Genomic DNA, 17,699 nt, shown 5'->3' on the forward strand with positions numbered 1-17,699 from the left:
ATTTACTCTTAAGCCAGACAGGAAATAAAGCTACGAGGTAGAGCCAGCCTTCTCATTAACCCTCACGGGAAGGGGGAAGGAGAACGCAGTTTTATAATATGCTCTTAGTGAATTGAAATGAGATTATTATTGCCAATTAGCTAAAATAACTATTTTTTTAAGTTTCTCAATTTTTAATTTGCAATATGGTAACTATCAAGTAGCCATAGTCTACAACAGCAGGGGGCCCTTTGGGGTATTCAAATAAATGTATAAGAATATAAATCCATCCTGATTGCAAAAAGCTTATGGACCACTAATCTCATGACTGTTTCCACACCTGAAAAAGGGGAGAGATGTTGAAGGTGGCATTCAGTAGTAAGAGGGAACACGCTGTCATTTTTTTTCCCCAAGGGAGCCTACATCATGGTAAAAGCTGACAGGGTTCAAAGGCCAGTTCTAACAGGTTTTCAAAACATGTTCTGGGTCTTGTGGAAATCACCCCAGTTTTTTATGGCTCATTAACTGTCACACGGAGCTGAGAACTACCTCTCAGAGCTCCGGTGAGAACTGAGCTAACGTGGATGAAGTTCCTAGCGGGCAGAGATGCTTGTCTCTCAATTCTGGAACAACGTAATAACTCAGAAAGTGATCATCAAACAAATAAGTCATTAAGGCTAGTAGTAAGCCCTATAGAGGAGTTAGACCTAATTCCATTATTTAGGCATGTTTCTGGTGGATGGCTATAGCGTGCACACAGCAGGATGAGTGCTTAGACTGTCGAGAATGCGCATGTGCTTGTGGGCCTCACCAAGCTCATTGAGGTAGCCGCCTTGCTTCCAGTCGGCTGGCAACGTCCCCGTGCAGTCCACCAAGGCACCTCTCTTCCCCGGATTCTCGTTTTTAAGATTCACAAAGAGCTGGTTGTTTTTCGACTATGAGAAGAAAAACACGATTTAAGAGGAGACCACACTGGGGGAAAGCAGTTTCAGGGGTTAATGGCAAGGCCCTTCCCTCCAGGGAGGGGAGGGGAGAAAGAGGTGAGGGGGCCCATTCCTGGCTGAGTGGACATCTCTCAGTACTCAAGACCTGAAGGGCTTCATTTCACACTGTCACCTTTTACCAATTAGACTTTATTTGAGCTATAAACGAAGATTTTAAAGAATTGTGGGTCTGAGTTCTATCACAGTCTCCATGCTGTGGATCCCCAGCGCCTTGGCCATGCTGCTAAGCATGCGCATGCGCATGAGAAGCTGTATGAGATGGGGTGGGATGATGAGCATGGCATCTGGGCAACGCAAGGTTCTTTTTAACTCTCTGACGCCACTGTGAAAACCCAGCAGTGTCAATAATGGTAGTGGATTAAATTAATTAATCCTCCCCCCCTTTTGTTCTGTTCCTTCTTTCCTTAATAGAGAGCTGGACAGTAATGAGTCAGAAGATGGAGCCTGGGGACAGTGGGAAGGAGAATTTGGAACTCAGAGCATCCTGGGAGGTCGCAGAAATACAGGTGGTCAGAAAGGATTGATGTGGTGATTTCACAATAAGTCTTTATGCTTTTATTAGCATCATTATGATTAAACATTGTTTTAATCTCAGGTAAAATTAGGAACACAGTGAGACCTGCTGGCGTCACGACCTTAATGCCCACAGCAACAGTGGAGGAGGCTGGAAGCCATTATTACATAGACCCTGGTGAGTTCCCTGGAGATGCTAAGACACACTTAGAGGATGTTAGGAGAATCAGGTGTGCAGCAGGGGCGAGCTGCAGACCTCATGAAAGTGTGTGTTCCTTATCTCTCTCCCCTCCCCACTTTCTGATTCTTGGGGCATTTTTCCCCCTCACCTTGGCAATGGTCATCCTGTCCCTGTTATTGACATGAGGGGATGAGGCACACTGGCTGAGTGTGTGGTAGCTGGGGTTGGTGAAGTAGCGGCTGTTGGCATTTCCACCGTTGCTGTGAGGCAGGGTTTCTGCAAAAAGAGAAGAAAGGGTTAATTGAAAATGACAGTACAGATGTTTCCCTCTCCTGCCCAGCCTACTCCTCAAAGCCCCTGGAAGAGCAGATGCCCACTACTGCCTCTTTGGAAATTGTGACGGCATTGGCGGAAGACCGGAAGACTGTTCTTAGCTTTGGGGCCTTAGATTGGGACGAACAGAGACAGCAGCCCTTGCAACAGCACAGCTGTACCCACCTGCTTCTTTAAAAACACTTGATTTCTTGACACAGTAGTTCTGCACGGAAAATATACTCTTATGTAAATTTCCTATTTTGCATATTCTCCCAGAATTATATTATTTATAAGCATATCGCCAGGGTCCTTCAGTAATTGCTCAAGACCGAGTAAGATTGTCAGTTTCTTCAGTTTAAGAGTTTACTAATTTTGAAGGTTGAATGGATTCAAAACAGGTGTTTATAATGGAGCACCTTGGTTCTCACTAATACCTCAGGCTTGTCTCCTGTATAACTAGGCTCTCAACAGTTACTGCTACGTGCAGGTGCAGAGACAGAGGGTGCCGGCAGAAGCACACACACACCGAAAAATATGCCGTCTCTCCTTTTCTCCTCCTCACTTGTATAGGACAGAATTGAGATTGGCTGTTCAGCAGGTTATATCCACAAAGGAAATTGCCTAAATATAAAGCAACCATTCATCCACCCCAACTTAAAAATCCTCACAGAAGGGGTGGAAGGTGGCTAAGTGTTTCAGGGTGCTGTTGCTCTTCCAGAGGACCCAGGTTCAATGCCAAGATTCCAAGCACCCAGGTTGGGTGGCTCACAACCATCTGTAACTCCAGCTCCTCTGGGGATCTGTCTGCTTCTTCTGGCTTTAACAGTTTTCTGTATACACATAAGCAACACAGGCATGCATACACACACACATACACACATGCATACACACATGCATGCACATACACTCACACAAACAATAAATCTTTTCCAAAAGCCTCTGGCAAAACTGAAAATGGTAATTTTACTATGAGTGTATTGTAAACCACATCTCTAAGCACGTGGGCTTCTTCTGAACGTGTGGTCACCTCCCGGAAAACAGCCAGACACAAAGGACACACAGCCAAACACCAAATTCCTGAGAGAAGTAGGTGAAGCCTAAATTTGCAAGGCAGAACATGCTGCCCTGCGCTGCAGTCCTACCCGCAATGGTATAATCTGCATTGATGACCCTCATGGCAGGGGTGTAGGTCACCGCTGGCATGCTGGACTCCTTCCTCTTCTGCTTGTGTCTGTAGATAATGAACAGTGCCAGCAGGAAGAGCACAACTAGGACCAGGATGATGATGCCCGCGATGGCGCCGATCTGATAGGAATCAGCGGGAAGGGCCGTGCTGGTCCGGCTTAAGCTGTTCAGGTTGCCCACGATGATGACACCAGCTAGGAGAGGGTGGAAACAGGCTGAGTGTGGAGGACGGTGGGTGCTATAAAGGTCTGCTCTCTACGTGAAACAAAGCATACACACTCCCACTGGCCGAATGCCTGGGTGTTTTCACTCCATGAAACACCAATTTGGGAACAGAGCAGGGGAAAAACAGACGTTCTTCGTTTTCAGATGTTGTTGGTGCCTCTGTTCCTGACTCTAAGCCCCCAGGAGACAGGGTCTGAACCCTGAGATTCGGGAGCGGGGATAAGAGCGACTTGTGTATTTCAGATTAAACACAGACTGGCAATTAAGCTTGGATAATGATTTATCTAATTTTTATTTTGCTTTACGCATTTTCTAGTACTGATCTTACACCGGAATAAATCCTAAATGCCCACTTGTCTAACTCAAACTTTCACTTATCTTTAACATTTATTTTTTCGTGACAGGGTTTCTCCGTGGCTTTGGAGCCTGTCCTGGAACTCACTCTGTAGACCAGGCTGTCCTTGAACTCACAGAAATTCCCCTGTCTCTGCCTCCCAAGTGCTGGGATTAAAGGTGTGCAGCCCTACCACCTGGCTTTAGAACTTTTAAGAGTGATTTACCTTCTAAACCAGCGCAGCTCCAGTATAACCCTAGTGCCATGGGCCTCTTGCTGCTAGAGATACTGTCCTCTGAAAAGCTATTTTGAATAGCAGAAAGATTTCTCATGATAGTATCTGGTAACAACACCTGAACCTTTATTCATTAGACTCAGAATTCCTGGTGGAAGTCATGTGCAGAACCACCAGGATAACACTCTCCAGGTTACTCTCCAGAACTGCCCAAGTGCATGCATGGAAAGTCCATCTGACAGATAATTCCAGAAGGTTATGATACATACCCCAACTAACGCAGCATAGACACATGTTTAAAAGTTAACTGTAAAACTGCTGCTTTCTACTTCAGTCACTCTCTTCCGGTATGTTTAACCCGAAAGAATGAAAACACCTGTCATGCAAAGATGGGCACCCATTGCTCCCTGCAGCCTTAGGAGTAGTCAGCACCGAAAACTACCTGATGTCTACAAGTGTGGTAGATCTCTCCAATGGAATACTAGCAGCAGCAAGAGAATGGAACTATTGATGTGCTTAAAAACACATTTTTAACTTCAAAATAATTATGGTGACTAAAAAAACAGGTATGAAAAGAGTACCATGTGATTCTGTTCACATGAAATTCTAGAAAAATGGAAATCGTGCCAGGAAGATCAGCGGTGGCCTGCAGACAAGTGAAGAATTAGCAGAGAAGGGCGTGAGTCAGCAGAGTGATGGGTATTGTCTTGATTGTGGTGGTTGCTGCAGGGATATATACTGACTTCAGAAAACTGTGGTTAAATGTATATGGTTTTATATGTCAGTTATGCCTAAATAAAAATTTAAAAGTTCATGAATTTTAGAATAAGAAAAGCATGGTATCAAAGCTGTGACATTCTAAGCATTAACTCTGTGACCTTGGGGACACTGTCTACCTTCTGTAACTTTGACCCTGTTTCCTTATCTATTAAAGACAGCAAAAGCAAAACATCCACCCAGCAACCACATAACTAACCAACTAGACCATATGCATTTTCATGAAGCTAACCCAAGATAACCCAAGTGAGAGTACTCAATACACACTGAGAGGCAGCCCTTGTCATTTCCTAGTGCTTTACCTTGGTCACAGCGTGCTCCTTTCCATCCTGGGCTACAGTAGCAGGTGCCAGTGATGTGGTCACAGGTGGAGTTGTTAAGACAGTCACAAATCTGGCGACAGCCATAGCCGTATGTCCCCGCGGGGCATTCTGGGAAGGAGACGAAGCCATATTTCTCAAACTTTTCAAGGAAATGAAACTATACTTCCCAAGTCTTGAGGACCCAGACCAAAGCTGTCTCCGTTGGTGTGCTGTATCAGGTGCTGAGCCCCACCCACAGGTATCTGCTTAGAGAGACCTGTGCCACCCGAGGTGTGGGAAGCCAGATGGTGGTTCTTGAGCCATGATGGGGGTTCACAACCCTGCTGCTCAGGACTGAGCGAGTCAATATTATGACTCAGCTCCTAACACATTTGACTGCTGAATGCCCACTTCTCTGATATATATAGAGGGTCTGTGGGACCCCGGTGGAAGAGATGAAAACATAAGAAGCAAATTGATGTGACTCCTACAATCAGATCTGTGGGTCAGAGGGATGGGACCCACCGTGTAGACCAGAGATAATCCGTAGAGAGCACACATATTTTATGTAAGCTCTGGAGCTCCTCTTGAAGACACGTTCTCACTCGGGTTAGCTCTCATTAGGAGCAGTTTGGGTTATAGTCTAGATAAGTGTTTCACTTGACATAGAATGCCCCAGTGTAGACTCGGAGTCTAACACAGTACGACTCTTAGGCTATGCTCTAATTTCAAAGAACAGTGCAGAGGGATAGAATTTAAATCTGAACATCTTCAACGCTGATGTTGTTTGCGAAATGAACAGCAGGGGGAGATGTGTCATCACTACCAGGTCTGGCAACCAGGAGTGCTGGTTTTAAGCACTGGGAGCAAGCTTCAAAAACATGGACACTTTAATCACTGTAATTGCACATCCAGAGAAATCACGGAAGAGGTTTTCCTTAAGAAGACCTTAACTGGTTGCCTGGCATTTGCATGCGCGTCGGTTTAGAGCCTGTGCTGATTTCTAGGCCTGGGTTTTGCAGGCATAGAAAGCATTATATACACACTTTGACTCTGTATCCCTTTTATGATCACTGGGAACAGTGACACAAGACTGACATTGTGCCATCTTCATCTTGAACGGGCTCTGGGAGGCTCTTGCTGTTTTTGCAGGAGGGAGGTTCTGCACAGACATGCCATGCATCCATACTTAAGGCTGAAACCTCTGAACTGCGCTGGTTCTGTAAAGCTGGACTGGAAAGGAGAAATGCTGATTCTATCCACTTATCCAGGCCATTCCATCTCTACCCCAAGTCATCTTGGGGGCCACCTTCCCAAGAATAAACTCAGTGATCAGTGGTAACCTCTCCTTTTGCCCTGCCTTGGGGCCTTTAGCATCAGAGAGTGGGCCACACACAACTTAGGCCTTTCTTGCTTCATCTTCAGTACTGAATAAAAATCAGAGGAAGAGAATAGTATGTTTATCTTACATACACCATTGGAGGTTAATATTCTTGTAATCTCGGGAGGGAAGGTGGCAACTGAAACAACAAAGATGGAGGTTCCACCGTATATTCTCCCTGGGCGAGACTAAAAGAAAACATGTAAAGGCAGAGTGTCATCTTGAAGATTAAGATCCAGATGAAAATTTGATAGTGGAAAGAGTAAAAGTCATTGTCAAAAGAGTGGCAACATTTGCCTGGACTCATTCCCATGCCCCAGGCCCCAGCACTTCTTCCTAACCAGCGTCCTCCCACTTAAGTCCAGATTCACTGCTGCCATGAAGGGAGACTGGACATCTCTGTTAAGGCTCCAAGCCATCATCTTCCAAAACTACGAGAGGGAGGACAAGCCAGAAAAGACATAATGGAAAAGTTGAACCTGCTTTCATTCTTACAGACTCTCCCCTTCCACCCAGAGTGCTGGGTGTCACTCAGAATCTGGAGGAAAGACAGCAGGCACGGATTCTAGCGGGGAGGTCCTGAGAAGGGAAAGTGGGCTGTGCTGGTAACTAACCATCGCACAGACAACTGGAACAAGCAGCAGCCCTGCTGCCTTTGCATCTCTGGCCCTCGAGAAAGGTGACCCAGGTGCCCAGGGAGGCCACACAGCGTACTCACTCTGCTCACAGAGCCGTCCCATGAATCCCGTGCGGCAGGTACACTGCCCTGAGATGTGGTCACAGTCCGCTCCATTCTGACACCGGCAGATCAGTGCACAGTCCTTGCCATAAAACCCCAGAGGGCATCCTGTGTGAGGAAGGAGGGCAGAGGAAGTCAGAAGGGTGCCAGTGAGAAACAAGGCTCCTGCCTGCGCGGACTTAGGGTTGAACTTCAAGGACTTGGAATACCTTAAAGAGTAAAGGCATCCCCACACACCTCAGCAGTCACAGGGCTGTTTAGGAATCTCAAGTCTGGGCTCCTGCAAGGAGATTGCACTCCACAAGCCAGACGCAGGAGAGTTCCCTAGCTGTTTGTGTCACCATCACTGGTGTCTTCCCGCAAAGCTCCGTGGAGCCCAGGAAGGGTGTGGTATTTATTACCTTTATTCTTCACTTGGTTTCTAGAATCCTGGATTTGAGTTCTCTGGACTGAAGTGAGTACTTTGTATTTCGGTTCTCTTTTAGAGTTGCTTTTACAAGTTTAAAAAAAAAAACTCAAATTCTCCTACTAGTCCTGTCTACCATGTCTGTTTGTCACTTAAATCATATTATTACCATTATCAAATATATGTGGCAGAATGCCTAAGGAGAAGACAGCTGTGTCTCAGAGGTGCTTTGTGAAGTCCTTTAGGTCTTCACGCTACTACACAGCTTCTAAGACTTACACCACGAGGAGCCTGGGGCAGAACATACATGTGCGCGCACAGACACACACACACACACACACACACGCACGCACGCACGCACGCGCACTCTTGGCTTACATGCATCAGCAGCTGCTCTCTAAGACTGCTTTAGGCACCATGAAGGCTTCAGTACAGGCAGATTCCTCAATTGTTTCCAAATACTGTACACGCCTTTTATTTTGCCATTTAAGAGAAGCTCGGATTTTCAGGAGCGGGAATGGCACACAGATCTCAGAAGCCAGCGTAATGATACCCCCATATCCTACATTTGTTTGACACCCCACTCTGTGCCAAATCCTTTGTGTTCATTCTGCCATTTGAACTTTAGCGGCCTAAAAATACAGAGGTGGGCCTTTCTATGCTGCAGATAAGAGCTAAGCCTCGAGTATCCCAAGTCTGGCAAATGGCAGGCAGAACTATGGTCAGACCAGACCCATGCAGGTAATGCTATGTTGTGCTCGGTGCACTTTAAAGGGTCCTCTGTTTAAAGTCGTGCCTACCTTTGGAATTATAAATGATCTCTATGTTTTTTCCTAAGGAGTTCAAATATCTTTATGGATACACAATCTTTAGAGAATAGCATTCAAATTTGCCCTTGCCAATCTGTCTTTCAAATCTTGGGTCAATAGCCATCTCTCCTCCTAGAAACTTCCAGAAATCTTCTTCCAGCTATTCTCTATCACGCTTACAAACTAGTACTTAATAGGAATCACCTACTTCCTAACTCCTCTTTTTTCCCTCAACACGGCTGTCATTTAAAGTTACGTTACTGTTGATAACAGCCCTAACAAATGCCTTCCTGGTTTGTTGCTTCACTTAGCTGAAAGCCGTGGGCATTTCTCCACAATGTGTTCATCTGGGGGATGCTTGCACATTGCATCTGATTCTAAAAACCACACGGGGAACACTAAAGGGCAGTATGAGAACGGGCTAGGAGTAAGAACTAGAGGAATGGCTTTGAAAACATGATCCTGGGCTGACATTGTCACCAATGGACAGAAACACAGATTCACAGGTCCTGGTCCAGACACACTGAATCCGACACCATGGGAGGCGGGCCAGGCGTCTGGAGTTGATTGATTCCTGTAGGTAAACCTCATTTTCTCTGTGGGCACACACACAGTACCCTAATCTACGAGGTGTGTGTCTCTTCTTACTCCCTATTCCCTATCATGGATCCTCACATTTGAATATTCAAAAGAAATAAAAGCACTTCACGTACAGAAACACAGTCTGATAAAAAAAGAGAAAAAGGACATCAGTACACGTTAGAAGTGAATTACATTCATGACTTGCTTCATCTCTCTGTGCTCACAGAAGCTAGAAGGGGACCTGGCACGTGGGGGTTCTTAAACACTCAGAGAAAGGGAGCTATCTGGAGGTCACTGAGTAGGCGTCACACACGTGGGAGGAGCCCTCACTCACCTAACATGATACATGCAAACAGGGAGGACATTTCCTCTGTGGCTGTGCCCCTACCCCTGGTGACATCCTCCTTGCTTACTCTGAGTGCAGTAGAGCCCGGTCCATCCAGGCGTGCATTTGCATTCCCCATCATAGGCACTGCAAAAGGCTCCATTGTGGCAGTTGCAGGTGTGGATGCAGTTGGGACCCCAGTGGGCAGGCGGACAGGCTGAAAATCACATCAAGTGCGGAGAGATGAATTGGAGTCTCCAGGTCAACACCAGGCAGAACATTCCACCATCTCCCAACCTTCTTCCATATGCTAGGTTCATAGCACTAATATGGACAATTCATTCACACTTTAGTTGATAGAAATGCTGGTGGCAATAACTACCAACATCGCTGACATATCCACACATTTTCAGCTTCAGAAGGACTTGAGGGAGCAAGAATTATTTTAAAGATTCAATTGTTAGACAAATCACACTTGACACCGACTGTGTACCTAGCACTGTTCTAGACCCAAGGAAGAACAAAGGACAAAAATGGGAGTCTGAACTCCTCTCGAACACTTCTATTTTGCAAGGTAGCAAAACTGTCAGCCAGCTGAGAAGCAGTGCAGGGAAGAGCTGTGGAAGAGAAAGGTGTGAAGAGAATGACAATGATGGGGGCTCCTCCTAAAACCCAGTCTCCCTGGAGGGGACATTGAGTTAGGACCAGATCTGGAGGGATTGTCCTTATGGCTCCTACGTTGTGGGCTTAGGGCTCTGATTTTCCTTAGGGCTCCTAGGTCATGGGCTCAGGAATCTAATTTTCCTTGGGGCTCCTAGGTCATAGGCTCAGGGCTTTGATTTTCTGATCCTGTCCTGGTCTCTAGGCTCCAGAGTTGCCATTAGAATCTCACTTTATGTGCCAAGGTCAGCAGCTGTAGGAAGCAGTTTATTCATAGAAACTTCTGGCTGGAAGAAGTATAAGACAACTAAATAAATCATCAGTGGCCACTGTCACCGAAAGAGCTATTAGAAAGCCACACTAGAATGGGCAAAATAATTCAATCCCCCAAACAATTCTATTTCTACTACAGCTTTAAGAAAATATTTAAAGGGTGGCTACTTATAATTCCTATCTTATTATCTAATTGAGAACATGGAAAAATAAAGAAAATTAGTGAATCTGAAGTATTTCCCATAAGCATATGTGCCATTTTGACCCAAAAATGAGAGAAAAATAACAGCTGAAATTCATGGTCCATAGGAGTGTTAGGATGGATCATCTAAGAAGGCATTCTTAAAGATGAAGAGCTTTGGTTCATTCCTGGGTAACAGGAGTGTATCCAAGGTCACACAGGCTCACAGTGGTAGTTGCTATTTGGTACATATGCATGGCTTCACTCTAAAGGCCACAGTAAGGCTTAGTGTGAAGACAATTAAAATGTCCAACCTCCTCGATGCTGCGTATTGCCCTCTCTATCCCCCACAACTAGTTTCTAAAAAAAGAAAAGCTCAGTTTTGTTCTCCTCCACCCAATTCCCCTAAAACCATTTATTTGATTTTTGTGTTTATTTACTTTAGCTGTGTTTATGTGTGTGTGAGAGTGTATGTATATAATGAGTGTGGGGGCATGCACACCTGTGTGTACAAGGATCTCAGAAGAGGGCACTGGGGATGGAGTTACAAGTGTTTATGGGACAAGCCTCCCAGCTTGTTTTCAGGGTGCTGGGATCCAAACTCTGCTCCTCATGATTCAGCAGTGAGAGCTTTAAACCATAGAGTAATCTCATCAGCCCAAAACAGGCTACTTCTAACGATGCTTAATAAACCTTCATGAACTGTCTTCTGCCCAGAGCATATTTTTCTAAGTTGTCCCCTTGCAGCAGGTTTGACTCCCATGTCAGCTGTGATCAGAGATTGGAAATAAAGATCACTTAAGTTTTCCATTCACAAAGGTAAATATAGAGACAAAGCTTCTGATAGTCATTTTGCCAAGGCTTGTGCGGCCATTTAAATGCTTCCCATTAGATCTCCAAGTCTCTGTTTGCATGGTGAAGGACTTTCTTCCTTTGAAACTAGCTGGCAATCAGCCATGAAGAAATATTAAGATGAGCCCATAGGGAATCAATGAAACCAATGGTCCCCAGGAGAAGCAAGGCGTGCCAAATAAATCAGTTTCCTCCAGAGCGATTATGGGGACAAGCCATGCTATTGTCTCCATTCACTGTGCTGTTCCCATTTTTGTTCCTTCCAGAACATTCCTCCTCCAAATGAGGAAGTGACCAACTTCCAAAATAAAGACTATGTGTTAAAGGAGCAAATTACACCAATTGTGTCCCAGCAATGACATAGCGTCTTTGTTTTCCTTCCCAAGGCCTGGATGTTCATTTCTGAGGTCCTAGTCCACAACCTGCTCCTGGGCCAGCCTGAATCAGAGGCCTTCCATGCACAGATTTGAATAGAGGGCAATTGCTTCTGAAATCCCACCGCCCCCCCAAAAGGTTAAAACACAAACTATGAAATTATAACAACAAACATTCCCTTCACTGAAGGCTTACTTATCTCAGAAGTAATGGGGAAGAGCTGAATGGTTGAAAACAAAACTATCATTCAGACAGAAATATATTCCTCTGAATATATTTACAGATTGATAACCCTATAATCTGAATTCAATGGCCTACAAACCACCATGTGGTATCAGAGTCCTTCCTTTACCTATCATATGTGCAGTGTGTTGGCTTCAGTATGAGCTGATCATGGGCCATGCAGGCTGTGATGGGGAGTAGAAGGGCAGACATATGCTGTCCTTGGTCAAAACCTGAACACTTTGTGAAGGTGACTAACCGAGCCTTCCAATTTGGCTTATGGCTACTGTCCTCTTTTTATGTCACGGGGAGCCTAAAGTCATCAGCAGAATTCCTCTTAGGGTCATACTACCCCCATCTGAAGAGCAGAATGAGAGGCACCTGGGGAGCCAAGACACAGGACAAGATGTGAGGGGCGCTAAGGCAGTCTGTCTGCCCAGGATCCCAGAAAGTTTCTAAGATCCATATCATTTTGATTCTACTCCTTCATGGCTCCATAATCAAATTTTCTGATGACTACATGACAAAAAGATCTTTAAATGCATCTACTTTTTTTTTAACTGATAGATATCCGGAATAGAGATATGGTCCCGTTGGTAGAGTGATTGCCTAGCCTCCTTGGAGCCCTGGGTTCAGTTCCCAGCACCACACAAGACCAAATACGGCTGTGCATACCTGTAATCCCAGCATTCAGAATGTGGAGGCAGAAAGAGCAAAAATTCAAGGTCAATTTGGACTACATAGTGAGTTTGAGGCTAGCCTTGGCTACACAGAACCTTGTATATATATATATATATATATATATATATATATATATATATATATATATATATATAAAAGAAATCAATGAATAGATTGATTCATTGATAATAGAATAATTGAAAATAGAAATCAATGAGCACTGAATAAGAAAAAAATTTACAAATCTAGGCTTTTCCCAATTTATTGGTAGATTCTGATAGGTCATTGTACAGATATCTTACTTTTAAAACTATAATATTTTTAATAGATGCTCAAGGTCATATATTCTTTGCTGATCATATAACTCTCACCATTCAATCCTAAGAGACAAGAAATGGATTGGGTGTTCTCCAACAAGACTTACGCTGAGAGCAGTCACTGCCAATCCAGCCTGGGTAGCACTGACATGACCTGTCGATGGGGTTGCAGGTGCCATTGTTGGTGCAGGTACAAACGCCCGCACAGTTTTTCCCAAATCTGCCACTGGGACACACTGTAAACAGACGGAGTTCAGTCAGCTAGAGTTGGAACCCATCTCACAGAACCCCGAGAATGGGAGACAAATTCCAGGGTCACACCCAGCTGCCCACTGCCGACCTGCCTCCACTTAAGAGATCACGCATGCTAATCGCAGATGGGCTCACTTTTACAAACACGTGAAACCAAAGGCCTTATTCAGACATCTCAAAAAGAAACCGTGGTGTTCTTAGAACTCTGACTTGTGGTTTCTCCCTCAGGGAATCAAAATCCTTTCTCACGTTGACTTTTCATGCGTGGATGGTTCCAGTGGCATCATAAGACACTGCCAAGGGAGCATCACGCCAAGGAGGCGTTTCCAATGCTCGGGTCATTTTCAGAACTACCCAGAGCTGGTGGTGGCACCTGTGGCCGTAGGGAAGTCTGAGGACAAGCTTCAGGAAGTTTGATCCTCCCCACGGCTCTCCAGGGTGCCCGGGTGCTTACCTTCATTGCACAGGGCTCCCGTGAAGCCAGGCAAGCAGTCACACAAGCCTGTGATGTGGTGGCAGGGCCCGCTGCTGTGCACACACTGTGGGCATGTCTGGCTACAGCGATGTCCGTAAAACCCCGGGGAGCAGACTGCAAACACGATGGAAATACATAGTTACCTTTCTGAGTTGGGTCTATCTCCTGTTCCACTAGAGGTCTAGTTAGAATGGAGAAATAAGAAAACTTAAAAAATGATAATGAGGATTTTTAAGGTGTGGAACAAGAAGGGCAGCTTTTAACAAAGAGGAAAGCCACTAATCTCCGAATTTCACTGGCATGAGGGAATGTCACAGATAGACCTCACTGTCCTCCTGTGGTTGGCTCAAGGCCAGGCCTAGATCAGAGATTCAAAAACATTTGTTAAATGAATAAGGAAAAGAAGAAATAAAACTCAAATATAAATGCCCAAATTAAGTATTACCATTAATATAGCCATTTGCTGAACCTTTATTATTTAAGAACCGTGACTGGCAAAAAAAATAAAATAAAATACCGCTCAAAATTCAAAGACCTTTCTCCTTCAAAAAAGTACATGTTGATGGTTGTGGTTAGAGAGAACAAGTAGACAAAATGCTGTGTATTTGGATGCTTCCAATACTTTATCTGAATTTAAATACAGAATGACCGCATTGAACTCTTAGTGACAAAAGAAACTGATCTGAGAAATTACAACAGTGTGTGTGTAATAACTTTTCTTATTACGTTTACCGAAAGATTTAGTAAAATCTCACTGACCCTTTCTTAATTCGAGGCTTCCACGGAGCAGCGTCAACAGCCCCATTTTTAACTTTGAAGTCTGCTTTCTCCCCAGCACTGACTTTCAGCTTACTAGTGAGATAAGTGATTGCCTCGAGGTTTGGCTGATGTTAACTTCTGGTAATTGAGGTGAGGCTGACGCCAAATTGCTGAATAAAATATTTACAGGTCAGTGGATTTCTGGAACACCATTTGCACCTTCTGAGGAAGAAATGAGAATCGCGCCCTGATGATGAGGCCCACAAGGTAATGAAATCATCACTGGGAAGAAAGGGTTAACGCCCCCATCTGTTAAGTTTGTCCTAGAGGTTGAAAAGAATAAAGTTCTTGGGGAAGTGTCATTTGAGGACAGTGACGGTTCTTCAAGGACCGCTCTGTCCTTGACCGCCACAAAATATCACTAGAAACTAAACGGTAGAACAGAGACCGATCTACACGCAGTTCCCAGGAAGAGGGGCACAGAGACCATCCCCTATGAGACACTTACTTCTCTGACAAGAGGTGCCTCGGAATCCGGGTGCGCACTCACAGATGCCGTCGTCAGGAGAACAAGAAGCCCCGTTTTTACAATGGCAGGGCAGCGAGCAGTTAGGACCCCAGCGTCCCTCGGCACACACGCTGTCACAGTGCACACCTGAAACACACACGGGGCAGGGCTGAGGAGGGTGCAGCGCGGGCATCCGAGGACGCTAATACATAATGGGGTTCAAGGACGGCGCAAATGCAACTGCTGCAGAGAGCACTGGACAGAGATGATACCAGGCTTAAAATACACTTCCAATACACAGGGACATTCGAACGTTAACGAATACCCAGAATTCCCTCCTATGCTGCCAAGGAGAAAATACTTTCACTGAATTGATTTTTCTTCTTTAATAGGAGGGAGCATTGGGAAGCCCGAGGGCTCTGTCTGTTGAAGGCAAAATTTATCAAAAAAAAAAAAAAAAAAAAGACTATTGATTTCCTATTTATCCCCCCCCCACCCATTCTTTGCTTTTACAGAGAAATGAACAAAGGGTACAACGATCAGACAAAGCACAAAATGATTAAATTCTTTTACATGAAGGAAGCCCTACTGGGGACAGGGTAGGGTAAACAAGGAAACACAATCCTAAAGTATTTCAATGATGTATCGTGCGAGACACGCTGATGTGCTCATACGCATCACCGATTTCATTCCTAAAAAATTTGTTTCCATCTGGACAGATAGAGGCAGACTATCCCGGCCAATGCCATGTATGTGCTATTGCCTGAGTCACTGCTATGACATTGTATGGAGCTATTTAAGTTTTTGTTTGGGAAATAAAGAAACCTTAAGTCAGTCATGACCCAGTGAACCAATTTCTACAGGAAGCTGGGTCTGCAGGAATGAACATAAAGCCAGACATTAATGGAGGCAAAGGTGGGTTCTGTAAGTTTGTATTTGAAACACAACAAGAATCTCTTTGCTACATCAGATTCTCGACCCTTCACCTGCAGAGGAAACACTTCTGACCAGGGCTGCACTGGTGACTGCTGGCGTCAGAACAAGTGAGAACACGCAAGGACATGTTCAATCCAGGATTCCAGAAAGTTCACAGTGGCCCTGCCTGGAGGATGATGGATAGGCCATACCACATTTATGGTGCCCTGAACCTAATATGGAAGGCATTGCAGAGGACCTCAAATAGTCATCAGCTGGTATAAAGCCATTACTATAAAATGATAAATCTCTGCTTTTTCATGTCCCCCTGTCCATCCCCCAGCAAAGCCCTTAGCTTGGCAAAGGCCAGCCAAGAGGCACAATCCCATGGTGTTCACTCAGGTTAGCAACAGACTTTGATTTCAGAGGAAACCAGTTCTGGATATAAACTTATGAGTGGCGGCTAAATGTCCCCCATGGGATAAATAAATAAAACACGGACCTGCTGTTCTTTCCTGTGTTCATACACACATCTTACTTTTCAAGGTCTTTTGGAAAGCTGAGACGCACTTGCGAATTCCACACTCTCTGAATATGAAGCACCAGCCATGGTGTCTCAGGTGATTTTTTTTTAAGCCAATACCTGTACCACACAGAACTGTAAGGCATTCCAAGCAGCAGTGAACTTGGGAGTAGGGTGCAAATGTAAGCTTTGCTTTGCGTCTGAAGAAAGAACTATCAAGGGTAACCTGCCTGGGGTTTTCCCCTCGACTGGAATTCAGATTTTCCATCCTCACTGTAAGCCAAGGCTCCTGTTTGACAGCCAAGGTGGTAAGGGACCACCTGCTTCATAGATTCAGATGTCCCTCAGCATTTTGACCCAGCTCCATTCAGGCTAATCTCAGCAAGAAGCCCAAGGAAGTAGAACCCAAATAATTATGCAGCTAACCTTATAACCATCCTGAAAATTAGTTCTGATTTCTTATTACTTTTTTTTTTAAAAAAAATGTGGAGTGGGGTTTGGAGCACAAACTTGGTCATTTAAGGTGTCTTAGTTTATCAATTATTGGTCAAATCACATTACACTTAAATTCAGTCATAATGGTATGGAGTATATTTCAGGCCAAAAGTATATACATGGTTCTCTAGGGGAACAGAACTGATATAATACATTCATATGTGTGTGTATGTGTGACCTCTTATATATATGCATATTTATGGAGCTTATTAGAGTGGATTACACTTACAGGCTGTGATACAGCTAGTCTAACAATGGCTGTCTACCAACAGATAGTCCAAGAATCCAGGAGTTGTTCAGTCCACAAAGCTGGATGTCTCAGTGAACTCCTGAATCTCAAAGAAGTGGGTTCTAATGCCAGTGAAGGAATGAACTTGCTGGTAAGAGAGAGCAAGCAGGCAAAGGGTTTTCTTCCCTGTCCTTTATAAAGGATGCTACCGGAAGGCGGGGCCCAGACTAAAGTGGCCTCTTCTCACTTTAAATGATTTAACAAAAAGAAACAAACAAACAAAACAAAAAAATAAAAACAAAACAAACAAAAAACCCTGACAGGTGTACTCAGCCATTTGGGTTTTAGATTAATTCCAGATACAGTCAGGCTGACAACCAAGAATAGCCATTACATTGACTTTGGATATTATAGGTTAGTATGATTAATAGGTAACAAAGCTGGCTCTAAAATATGACTGAAGATTAGCAATCAAAATTGAGTGATCCCACACTTGGTACTTGATTCCTTTTCCCTCATCTGGCTAGCATACCCATCTGTCATGATCAGCTTCACCATTTACTTTCCCAGTAAGTAGAAAGCACCATGGAATAGCCAGGCAGTCCATTGAAAAACAAACAAAACACACACTAGGTTTCACATGATTTATCCAGCATTTTGTTCCAGAGACTCTCTCCAGTCATAGAAACG

The 17,699-nt window shown here is 44.5% G+C and overlaps 1 protein-coding gene across 2 annotated transcripts in view; it reads right to left on the reverse strand.

Annotated features, from left to right (window-relative positions):
* The window catches only part of Megf10 (multiple EGF like domains 10), a 154,120-nt gene that overhangs the window by 7,574 nt on the left and 128,847 nt on the right, over positions 1–17,699 (reverse strand). For both annotated transcript variants that reach the window (XM_057788613.1, XM_057788614.1), the window contains exons 14-22: positions 14,848–14,994; positions 13,560–13,694; positions 12,961–13,089; positions 9,381–9,509; positions 7,150–7,278; positions 5,051–5,179; positions 3,135–3,371; positions 1,826–1,953; positions 791–914 (exon numbers count right to left, since the gene is read on the reverse strand). In XM_057788613.1, the coding sequence (XP_057644596.1) occupies positions 791–914; positions 1,826–1,953; positions 3,135–3,371; positions 5,051–5,179; positions 7,150–7,278; positions 9,381–9,509; positions 12,961–13,089; positions 13,560–13,694; positions 14,848–14,994 (1,287 nt within the window). The remainder of the gene's footprint in view (positions 1–790; positions 915–1,825; positions 1,954–3,134; positions 3,372–5,050; positions 5,180–7,149; positions 7,279–9,380; positions 9,510–12,960; positions 13,090–13,559; positions 13,695–14,847; positions 14,995–17,699) is intronic.

This window comes from Chionomys nivalis, chromosome 14 (assembly GCF_950005125.1).
Source record: "Chionomys nivalis chromosome 14, mChiNiv1.1, whole genome shotgun sequence".
Lineage (NCBI taxonomy): Eukaryota > Metazoa > Chordata > Mammalia > Rodentia > Cricetidae > Chionomys > Chionomys nivalis.